The sequence below is a fragment of the Varroa destructor genome, unplaced genomic scaffold (assembly GCF_002443255.2).
Source record: "Varroa destructor unplaced genomic scaffold, Vdes_3.0 BEIS01000002.1, whole genome shotgun sequence".
Taxonomy (NCBI): domain Eukaryota; kingdom Metazoa; phylum Arthropoda; class Arachnida; order Mesostigmata; family Varroidae; genus Varroa; species Varroa destructor.
The window spans coordinates 2,742,683-2,754,967 of NW_019211455.1; the positions used below are offsets into that span (position 1 = coordinate 2,742,683).

At 39.6% G+C, this 12,285-nt stretch overlaps 2 protein-coding genes across 9 annotated transcripts in view; one reads left to right on the plus strand and one right to left on the minus strand.

Moving 5' to 3' along the window:
* LOC111245467 (uncharacterized) overlaps positions 1 to 12,285 on the minus strand; it is a 117,331-nt gene that overhangs the window by 50,228 nt on the left and 54,818 nt on the right. For 5 of the 7 annotated variants that reach the window (XM_086980584.1, XM_086980586.1, XM_086980585.1 and 2 more), the window contains one exon: positions 11,399 to 11,697. The exons of 1 other annotated variant lie outside the window; for it this stretch is intronic. In XM_086980584.1, the coding sequence (XP_086836710.1) occupies positions 11,399 to 11,420 (22 nt within the window). In that variant the 5' untranslated portion in view covers positions 11,421 to 11,697. The remainder of the gene's footprint in view (positions 1 to 11,398; positions 11,698 to 12,285) is intronic. One more of the 7 variants, XM_086980583.1, reaches the window with a different exon arrangement.
* Positions 1 to 12,285, plus strand: part of LOC111244837 (uncharacterized) — a 63,372-nt gene that overhangs the window by 5,473 nt on the left and 45,614 nt on the right. The gene's annotated exons all lie outside the window — the stretch shown is intronic.

The following is a 12,285-nucleotide window of genomic DNA, read 5'->3' on the forward strand; positions in this document are numbered from 1 at the left end:
AATTCTGGCGAACGGTGATGAACGAAAAACCGTTTCTTTTTCGAGCACTCTTTAGATAATATTGTTTGATTTAAAAATAATAGTATTTCCTCACGTTTATTTCTTTATTCACGCCATTTCATTGCTGGCCAATCCCTCAACGATCTAAGTGGTTGAAGCATCACGATGATGTTAGACTAGAGATTGTCTACTATATATATATATATATATTAATAGGTAAGCACTAATGGCTTTCCTAAGCTGTGCTTATTTGAAAGACTTCACTTAATAACATAATAGAATGAAGGTGGCTGGGTCACTGAGTTTTGTTAGCTGACGAGCTCGTTTAAGGCTTCTGCACAAAGTTTACATATGATATTAATAACTCACATACAAAACAGTTAGTTAATTGAATAACAAGAGCAAGTCTCGACTATTGAAATCGATTTATAAAACATGCGAGTACGCGTGTAGCTACGATGAAAAATACCCTCTACTTTTATTGAACTTTTTTTCCTTTTCTCTCCCTTCCTTGTTGAATCGATGTTGATACACGACCTATCATTTAATGATGGGGCTTGTTTTAACAGCTATCATACTAGAGTGGACAGCGAGTTTTGCCCTCGATGTACGTACAGTAACTTCGTAGAATGCTCTACATTGAACGTTCCATTCCGAACAAGCGATCACTCTCGGAACTTGAGGACACTGAAAAGAACTTACATCGGACCTATAATTACCGGTAACCAAATATCCCAGACAAACTTCTTCTATCTAATGAATTAACTCGTGTCATGCATGAAGGCGCTCACTAATGGGCTATCTGCACGCTGGTGATATATCTTTCAGAAATCAGTAGATAACGCAGGATAGCAGACGTGGACAACAAAACAATAAACTAAGTTAAATATGCTAACTAGATTTAACCGAAACATCTATCATTTATATTTGTTTTTGGCTTTACATTCGATTCAAGCTCCGAATAGCACAGATTAAGGTCCTAACGATGGTGATTAAAGGGTATCTCACGAAGGGCAAACAGCTGAAGTTCGGCGTCGTTTCCACTGCCCTACTTTAAGGACCAAGGCATTATGAAAGTTAGATAGCATATTTTCCGCCATCATTCTGTTTCTATAGTGCATTTTTATTATTAAATATGAATTAAAAAATCGACAAAATTCTCAATGCTACGCTTTGCAAATTGCGTACAATCGTCGCCAGACAAGTGCATTAGCTATGCAGGGAATAATCGAAAAATTTCGAAAGGCTAGGTCGATTTTTGATGTCAAGCCATCAACACGTGCCTGTTCAGGTCGCTAAATGAAAAACAAACAACTATTCGCCAAATTGAAGCGCCGAGCCTAGGAATAGTTATTCGGTATAGGGCTAAATGAGGCAATATTTTGAGAAACATTATGCAACCTATTCTTGTCTTCGTGCCCGAAAAATTCAATTGACTCAACAACTCAATCCAATAACAAATGAATGGTAAGTTCCTCACAGCAGGGTCATCTTCGATTCAAAAACCCATTTTCATGTTAATAGTTCCGTTTGCAGAAGAGCTGTCATAGTTGCAGTGACGAACACCTACGTGCACCATGAGGAGAGAACCCCAGCCGCCTGTCTGCTTAGTTGGGATTTTGGGCTGCGAGCAATTTCAGGTTCATTTTCTTCGAAGACGCTGCCAGAAATGAGCAGAGAGTCAATCCAGTCTTTTTCACTATTCCGACGGCCTGTGGTTCCAGCATGATAATATACTTGCCATAGATTACGTGAAACGATAGCAGCTACAAATGCCTGACGCACCCTAAAATTTTAGGGTGCGTCAGGCTAATACGTACATATATACCTTTTTGTGATGGGGTTTGCAGGGCAGATTCTATATACTGGAAAATGTCTGAGAAAAACAGAACGCTCAACAGAAATTGGCATGTAGTGTAAGTGCATTGATTGAAAGAGGCTATCCAACTGAGAAGAACCAATAGACGAGACAAAGTGGTCCTTCTCCTTGATAGTGCCAAGCCGGATACGGCGAACACCGTAGAAACCGTCCCGCAGGAGCTTAAATCGAAGCTTCCTTTACGTCTACCATATCCGCTAGACCTCGCCCCTGTGGATTAGCACCTTTTTTGATGATTAGCAAATGGGATCATGAACCATATATTTGACAGTAAAAAAGGTTTCAAAACAAATTATTCAGTATTAGACCTAAAAATCTCTTGCAAGAAGGAGTAAATACATAAATTAGCTGAAAGATAGAAAAAGCTCGTAGGGATAAATGGGGTAATCTATTGCTAGAGTTTGAGAGAACTATGGCGTTTTATTGTTAGATGAAAATCGGTCTGTAGTTGTATATCAACCTCATATATATTCAAAAGTGGCGCAATGACTATTCTGAGAAGTTAGCCGTCTGGCATAATACTTATCGCCCATTACGCGTGCAACGTTCAAAGCATGCATTCCACCTGGCCTACCTTCAGACTGGAGTACCTTAGAGCTTTTGGTTTTGAAATTACCTTACACACTCTGAACACTGCCGTTTCCTGCCTGAGAAAATATACAATCAAAGAGCTCTACAATCCTTCATGATTATATGCGAGGTTCTTCTTGATAATCTCTTGTATACTAGTTACATTAACTATTATATTCTTAACCTGAAGAGTAGTAATAGACTATTACGAGTCTTTAAAGACATGCTCCTGTTTAGTGTATCGTTCAACATAGGGTATTTCATTCTTGCGTTTATCCCATCTGCCATCTTGTATTGTTCTTGATGTGTACTTGAGAAATGCTACGTGCTATGCTTTTGTCTGTTACGGCTATTGTTTTCTGCTTACAATGGTGCAGCTTGCGTACATATTTCCTGAAGCCAAAATTTCCCGATCTGCAGCCGTCTTGTATCTTACTTTTCGTCTTCCATATGTAGAATACGTCTTGGTCAGGCTGGACTAGGACTGCTTCTAGTAACCCGGCCAAGATACAATTGTATGTGTGTCGGCGCATGGTGAAGCGGTTCCTTCATTTCTACGTATTTTGGTCGTTCGAATTGAATCAGTAAAACGGGTTCGAGGTGCGATTATGATTGTCAAGTTTCGTCTTGTTGCTCGCAAAAGCCTCTCTTTTCTAGTCACGTATTTTCCGAGATTTGTGCTATAATCTGATAAAACGCTAGGCATTTCCAATGCCGCTTTCGTTGTGCCTACAGACCGTATTCGACTTGGTTCCTTTTTTGGGGATCTTATGGAGATTCATTGCTACACTACCTAGAATCTTCACGAGACCTGCAAAAAGGGTCTGATTTGTGCCCAGATCATTTTCTGAATACTAGCATCGTCTACTAGCATTTATTTTACTGTTCGATAAGTTAACGCATGTACTTTGCGAGAATGGTCCGTTCAGTGCTCTTTCTTTCCATCTTCGGTTTAGGGCGTCCGTAACAATTCAATCACGAATTATTGTAGAGGTTTTCTTTTAAAATCCTCTAAAAAAAATGTGGAACTCCATCGTCACTTCATATATAACCTTGAATTTTCCACATTTTGTAGTTATTATAGTCCCAATCTCTTGTATTGCGTTCGCGTTTATCTCACCCGATGCACATTTTATACGAATTTCCAGTAGAACTCAGATCTGTGTAGCGGTACTGGTAGTGACAAGCACTGATTTCTCATCCTTATTCTCAATTGTCAAACATCAGAACACGCACTGTACATTAACCTTGGTTTCTAACTTCGATTCTATTGACTGAGCTCTACACCTGTATAGTTTCAAAGCCCAAAATAGCCGCTTGCCTAGCAGGTGAGTACGTTTCACACAGTATTGGCACACCTGGCGCGTTGTTCTTGAAGAATCTCGATTGCAATCTCGCCCATTCATCTCTACATATATAATTCATAGTGAGAACGGTAATTCGTAGTAGTTTATCTAAGCATGTTCTTCAACGGCGTCTATATGCTCCTTCCTTCAGGCACATAAACTCGGCCTTGGATAGACGTCTGATCTGCCCCTAGCGTTGACCTACTTGGCATTATTGTCCAAATTAGTTTTGTGGCCGTTACTCTCCTTGCGACTGCGTTTATGCAGACGAGTGTCATTCAACCCTCTAACCTGTTTTTCGTTAGTAGAGAACATCCATTGCTGCTACTGCTGCTGCGCATGTCCTCGCTTTTGCAGGCCTCGTGACACATTATTCTATCATGCCAGGTATTGACCAGTGCAGACATACGCCTTAGACCGTTAGCGTTGATCATTCACTCTTTTCTACTCCTTTTGGAACAGGTCGCCTATCGGTGGTGAGTTGAGGTGTATTTTCTATCGCGTTGATTGCGGCCTTCGCCCTGGTTTTTGGTTTCTGCGTTTCGTAACCATTACATTTATTCGGTTGACTAAATCGGCCGTGCTTCGTATTTTATACTAGCGTCGTGCGGTAATTTCTCTTTTCCTACGACTTGTTCTGTGTTCCTGCTTTTTTTCGCAGAAACGGTTAGATCGGCAACGGGTTAGTAGGATCCGCGGGTTCTTCGTTTCAGCCACCCTTTCGAACACCTACTCGTAAGTCCAATACGACCTATGCATCGGCTTCACACCTGCACTAAACACTGTTTAAATTTATGAGTGTCTGAGTACACCTTCTTTCGTGCAGATTTAGCGTACTAACCAGTCTTAGCTGATCTGCTAGCTAGCTAGCTGATGTCGTTTTATCCCGTTATCTATTAAAAGTCTATTATCAGATTCGACGTCACTAAGAATACCTGTATAGCGATATGTCTAGTAGTTTCTCGTCGTTAGTGTATTATGGATTCTGTTTCAGGTTTACAGAACATCTGTGACCGTAAGTCGACGACCTTTTCGGCAATGTCACATGGCTCTTGAATGAACTTTTTGTCGTTTTCATCAATATCAGCCAAATGTTCTGAACTGGGCATGTACACGATGCACGAAGGCTTTAAGTCACTGCCTAATCGTACCTTACTTCTCTGGTCCGGTTGCAAGTACGTTCTGCACCACCTGTTATTGTCTGGTCCTTGGTTTCTTAGCTTTTTGAATATTTCTTTTATTTTAATTTTCTACTTTTTTCCTAAGACCAGTTTGTTTTAGTGTGCGTCCATCGCTCTATGTGTTTCCCAGAAGAGCTTCCACGTGCAGCTCTACGCGGCAATCGAACAGCCCGCCCAAGTCAGCTTCTCTATTAACCTTTGTCTGCGCAACTGGCGCATACGAGGCCTTAAAATTTGAACTTTGGATGGTGGACTGGGTTTTGTGTAGGTTTCAGTACGGGTCATTACAATTATGTACAAGTTCACGGCCTTCATTGAAATTTCTTGCGGTTATTTTTAATCTGATTTGCATGAGTCATCTCACAAGACTGTTGCTAAAAGTTAGTAGATGTAATGTAACTAGCGCGCGTATAAAATCTGGAAGGGATTATTTAGAAAAATCAAACCAGAAGCCCTTCTTTAAACAAGCCTACGGCGACATTAAAGCCAAGCAAATAATTGCTATAACAACATAAATGGCTTGCGTTTTCTATCGTAAAAACATTGAGCCATTTGCTTCTTCTGTTTATGTCTAATCGAACAAAACCTGGAAACAGCCCGGAAACTATCTTTTACTACGTACATGCCTAAAATATGCATAACAGACCAACATATGTGCAATTTGAGGCAGCTCAAAGATAAGGAAAGAGCACTTCCATATATAGCTACCTTACTTGGGAAATACATACCGGAAAGCGTGAATTCTAATACGCTATATTTAATCTATTGTAAGAGATCTAGTAATTTATGTATACCTGAAAAAATATAGCTAATGGTAAAAATTAATGGGAAAAACACACTTTTTTTTTTATTTGCAAATTGCTGCCTTTCCTCAAAAGCGTGGAAAAACATTTTTTGTCATATAGTTTTTGTCTGTCACTTTTCGTAAATATGCTCGCCCCCGTATCGGAAAAATTAGCATAGTTGCAGTTAGGAGCTGTAATGAGTTCTAAAACTTTACAAACAAGAATGAAAAACAGGGCCATCAGCGATGGCTTATATCGATGTGAATAGAAATAGCTTTTACTGAGGAATCATATACCAAAACTGATATACAACTTATTTGTAAAGGTCTCATCGGTATAGATTTTTGTATCTCATTTACCCATCTCTCTATCCCTTTCTAGTCATAGCTTACGGAACTAGATTACTCCGAATTAACCCCCTCATACGTGAGGGGATAGGAAGCGTGCCACGTTCTAGTTCTGTTGGTCATAATTTCAGCCCGTAAGCGTACGCGATAATAATTTTATATACGTAAATGCACGATCGAACTTACACAATCCAAGCTGAAAGTAAACTGGGAGTATTTGTGGTTCAACCGTGCGACACAAGATTTTTTTTAAAGACAAGCAGTTGACTATTGATACGTACTCTCACAATTGAGAGCAGCGTATTATATGGGATGTTTGCCTTTAGCTGATGTTACTGATTTGACTTGTACTTCAGAGGTTTATTCTTATAAATAACAGCATCATATATAAACTGTACTTCAAGGGGTCCAATAATGGATAAGAAAGGGGAAACAGTCAAGCTATCCTTAAAAAGTCGAAACAAATTGAGAACGCAATTTTGTGGGGTAGCATATTTAGCGAGTGTTAGGCTTTCTTATCTTTCTAGACCATCTATCGCAGCTAATATGATATAATAGCAGCAGAAATAATATGTGTTTACTAGAAATATCGTTTAAAATTTTCAAAGGCTAAGATTAAATGATGCTTGTAAAAACAACTTTATTTTTGGGCCCAAACTTCACCGTGATGGCGCCATCGAAAATGGCTGAGCCCAAAATCTCAATTCATCGTCAATAGGTTCATACAGCATTTTGCATACTGCTCGTAGCTCAAGTTCGCACGAATTTCGCACGTATATATTTCGTTACTAATCACGATCCCTATTCGTGCTGTATATACGTACATTTATAGAGAAATGCCAGAACTTCACATGTAAAATTACGTGGCCATTGCATCACCATCAGCTAACCTCCACCATTAGGCGAGCCTATTTCAAGATTTAAACCCAAAGTTCACACTCTTAAATTTAACAAGCAGATACGTCGCTACCCTGTCATTGCAGGTAGATGTATGGAAAAGTGTCAGTTCCTTCCAAGCTTCTCCACTCCCATATACAATTCGTCAACTTCTTCTCTATGTAAGTTTGTTCTAATTTCACTGTGCGATAAATAGGACTTCCCTGTGAGTTTAAGTTCTATAGATAGATTTCAGCACCTACTATGTTCGATAACAAAACTCGTAAGATATGTGTTATATGCATATGCCTTCTAACTAAAAGGCCGAACGGCTTTGCTAAGCCTAAAGACGTGCCGTCGCATTTGAAGGAGAGACGCACAATACACTAAGTGTAGCGTACAACGAAACACGGCTTTTCACTTAAAAAAAATTATGATTTAAACTCAGTAGGATTGAACGCAAGAAAATGCTAGAAACAGGACGATAGGCAACGATTTGTATGTAGTTAAAGTACACCAGGTTAAAGAAAGGCTGTCCCATAAAAAAAGATTCAACAAACAAGGAAACAAGGCGAAGTCATCTTTTGCCGCGACAATACCCAGAAGAGACATGGCAAAGATCCTTAAAGCCGTCGTGCAAAAGCCTGAGTGGGAGGCTTCGTGCATTAACCATAATCTGCAGACATCGTGTCGACGGATCAGCAACTTTTCCAATCAGTCACGAATGCGAACAACATACGTAATGAGACATTTCGCAAAAAAAAGGTTCTAAAAAACTAGATGGAAAGGTTCTCCCGAAAATTTCAATAAAGTTGAGTTAGAAAATTGGTTAAATCGTGGAGGAAATGATGGCGAATATACATAAAATTAACGAATTTGTTGCTAGTATTAACATAGCCAACTGCGTTATTGTTAGGGGAAAGGTCTGCCTTGTTGTCTGAACAACCTAATGCATGGCGGTATGATACGTTTTAAAATCTGATGATAAAAACGAAGAAAAATAAATTTGCGCAAATTGCAGGTATAATTTAGGTTCATAGTAATAGGCACTGCCAGCATGCGTACTTGTTCAACCACGTAGGTGTCTGAAAGAATATAAGGGTTTCCGGGAATCTTTTACATCGCTGTTTTACATCGCTGTTTTGCGGCCTGTGACGGTCACCATCAGTGCGGTCTTGCGATGCCGACGCATTGCGTGTTGTACGTAGATAGGCTGTTGTATAAAGTCTATTTATCATACTTTTTGCCAAAGCTGTTCGAAATACGCCTGTAAGATGGAAATTTTAAAATGTATACGGTAACTCGGAATGGGGAAGGCATATTGGAAATTCAGAATATATATTTTCGCCTTAGCATACGCTGACTCGAGTGGAAATATTACCTTTGAGACGCGCTCTTTTAAAATTTACTTCTGGTTTCGCCGGATATTACTTAAATTACTAGCCTATTAGAGAAGCAGGTGTTTATAAAGGTTTGAGAGCCACGTTCGAGAGACAAATGAAATTCCGGAGCCGCATGTGAGTATGGGTAAAGCTGCCCCCCGAACGCATGAGTGTATGAAGCGTTCTCAATGCTTGTAATGATCTTTAGATATATCTTGACTGACATATTGTGCCCATGTAGGAATTGCCTTTGCCAAAGACGACATTACTTTATTTCCGCGTACACAGAACAGATTTGTAAAACGTATTTCTCGCCCATGTAACATTTCTCGAGATCGAGTCACCCCTTCTGGGACTGCGTAGCTCGAACGCAGCGCTGATGTCTAAGTATTTAAGCTGTTAGTCTTAGCCGCAGGAGTAATGTTAGCGACCGTGTAGAAAATAACTTGAGAAGCGGCTCGCCAATTCCGACATGTCATGGCGAAGTTTGGCCTTTTTAAACCAATCGTATCACGTTGCCGCCTTTTTAACAAAAAGGCTTTTTGCATTATCTTGTATTGTCGGATGCTCACGTACCGTGTATATGTGAATTGTAGATAATGTATATTTTCAAAAAGTACCTAGTTTCAAGGGGCGTACTACAAAAAGCATTCAATTTTGTGCACTTAAACACCTCAATTGTGGTTTAGAAAGTCATTCAATAATTTTAAAACTCTAGGAGCTTCAAAATGGGCACAAAGTCTACGCAGTTTTTTGTGACCCCCGTCAAAACAATGCCTGAACCACCTCTACTTTTCTGATGGCGTTGCTCATTTAGTTTGCCCTCCTTCGCCATTGAAGTCTGATGGCAAACGGGTTTTTGTCAAATAAGCCTCTTGGAAGCAGTTACAGAAGGCAACACCGCAAAAGAACACTACTTTTGTGTTGAAATATTGCGGTTGAGAGAACTTTAGCGTAGTCTCTCTCTCTCTCTCTCTCTCTCTCTCTCGTAACTTTTGAGACTGTTCGATCGACTTCAGGCTAAAGCGAATAGCTCTTCAATTACGCTGAGAAAGCCTTCACGGTCGGGGGATGATAGCTCTATATTGTGACTCTTCTACAGTGAAGGTTATATCTAGTGAAGCTAGGTTTTGATTTTTGCTAGAATCGGCCCTAGCGGTGAGTAGTTCTCTAATTCTGGCTTTGTGGACATGCTTGTTAGTGTTGTTAGTGCGTTATATATTAAATAGCTGCCCCGTATTTCTTTCAAATTCAGTACAAGATCATAGAATAAGCATAGTTACAGACTCTGTGGTAAAAAGGTACATATGACCCCGTACGATAACCTCTGATACAGCTGATTGGGCTTACTTTGCATTTGATGCTAAACAGATTAAAATTACGCTCCAAGACCCACAATACAAATATACGGTGGCTTTCTCACTGTACACTATATAGGGCTCTTGAAACAGGGAGTCTCTATAAACAAAATAGGGAACTTTATTCAGAACACAGGGGAAATAGAGTTAGTTTTCGATTAGATAAGATAGAGTCTTGCTGCTTTAAATTAACATACGTCTCATTTGGCCGCTCTAACGTAAACGTCATGTTACCTTAATTGGATGTCGAAGGCTAACACAGGCTACTCTACTCGATCCTTCGGCATAAACGGATCTCATAATCGTAATTTATTCTAGCTAATTTTTTCTGAGCCTATCAGAAAGAAATGTACGTATATAATACGCACCTATGCGAGTGTTACGTGATAAGTATTGGGTTGAACGCTTTATTCGACCAAACGCCTTGCTAATTAGACCCAGTTTCAGTGGTCCCATCTTGGCGACATTCTGTTTCCCGTGAACTCTACGCTAGTTCGTTAAGGCAGGTCAGACGAAGATTCAGTTTTGTGTCACAGTCCAGCAGTGGCTCGAAACGATCCTATTCACCCCGACTATTTCACTTTTTTTGTTTTTTTTTTACCCATATCAATCTAATAAATTTAATGCACTCGACCGATACGAGGCTGCTCTCTTATTTGCTGTACTATATCCTCAAAAACTATCTTTTACTGTATCACTCTGGCAAGACATGCCAAGAATAGTATAACAACCGAATGCTTTCAGAGGATTTGTGATTGTGTAGAATATGCGGTTTTATAGTTGTTTTTTTTTTAATAGAAATTTTCATATAATCATCATCGTCATTGTTATACGAGGAATGGTACAGGCCTTGCTTTAATCGCAATGGAGCAACGTTTCGGAAAAAATAATTGTCGAAAAGTAATTGTTTAGAATTACTTTTCGACAATTATTGTTTACTTGTTTTTTACGCTTGTTTACTAATAGGAAATGTATATGTAAGCGTAAACAAGGTATTGACGAAGCAAGATAAAAGTCGTTAGCTATTAGATCACGTCTTTATACGAAAACTATAATGATCGAAGCTCTGAAGATACATTAAAGCATAAAATTAGCCATTTGTATAAGTCATTTCAATTTTCCATTGTCTCGGATCTGTCAAGATGTCTACGGGTTCATCTTCTCCTAACTAAATTATTTGTCGAAAAGTTCAGTTGACCTATCTCAGAAGGCCGTGTGTAGACAATCTTCAATATTCTGCTAAAGTTACCTAATGACTTATCGTTTAATACGCAACACAAAAAAACTTGTTTATTTCTAACCGTTATCAATCCCTGCCAGAGATTCTATTGTGATTTTAATGGCTATTGCAGGGACTTATTTCGTGCCTCGAGCTATTGATCAGTTCGGCGCTACATTTTTCCCTTGTTACCCATCTGAGGTTAATTCCTTACTTTTGAACCGTGTTTCGTGCTGTTTGCGACTGCTATTTTCGCAGTTCTGCTCGGCCTTGCCCGCACACGCACTAGTATCCCCGTACCCACTGCGTCTTTAGACGCATCTCTATGCAACTTCTTTTTTTTGTTTTCCCATCGATTAACCTAGTTCATCGTTAATAGCTTCGACTTCAGTTTTCTTCAAGAGTATATCTAGCTGTCTTTTCCTACTACTATGTATGGCTTAATCTATACGTACTCATAGTGTTAGTAGTGCTCATTCACTAATGTTGCTGAAATCTTCATTCTAGAAGGTCGTTCGTTCCAGGGCCTAGTCTACGTGGGCAATGCGTAAAGATCTGTCACGAATTCCCGGCAAGTCAGCTACATCGACATCGCTTTTTCTCAGTTCTTTGAAAGCCCCCGATGAGTCTTGTTCAGGCAGTTTGTTTCTTTCTGGCCCCGTATTATGATATATCGGTGTCGCTTCAGCATCCTTTTGGGTACGCGGGGCACGAGCCACTTCAATTGATTGCGCTGCAAGAAGATCCGCTCTCGCTGTAATAACCATAGCCATCCGAAAGTTTGTTGTTTAAATGTTTGTGCTTACTCGTTAGTTCGCTTAGCGGGGTTGCATCTTCTCGTAGAGGCGTCAGCTACGTTACACTAAACATTCATCCGAATACGAGTCCAAGCGACATATATCATAGTGTACTGACCTATACGTGCCTGGTGCGTTTTTTTGTTTCGGCTTGGCCTCCAAGTTGGAAGCAAAGAAATGTTCTTGAAATTATATTCTATTTTAATGAGTTTTCTGTTTACAAATGGATGTATTGTTTGCGATAGCTGACTTTACCTAGCCGAAATAGGAACCACTTGTGTGAAGCATTATCATTACAACTTCTAACTCTAACCACTCTATTATTTCAAGGACTTCTCCCACAAATAGGGATTCTCTGGTATCGTAACTTGTTTTTTTGTGTCTGGGAAAGCTCTTGTGGCAATGTCGTGTGAAAGGCGTGTGTATATACCGGAGGCCAAAACTGGCTTCCATATGTTTCACATAGAATCTTTTGCCTGGATTTACTAATATAGTTTCATTACAAAGATTCCACTGATCCATTTATATTTCTCTGTAAAGTGGAA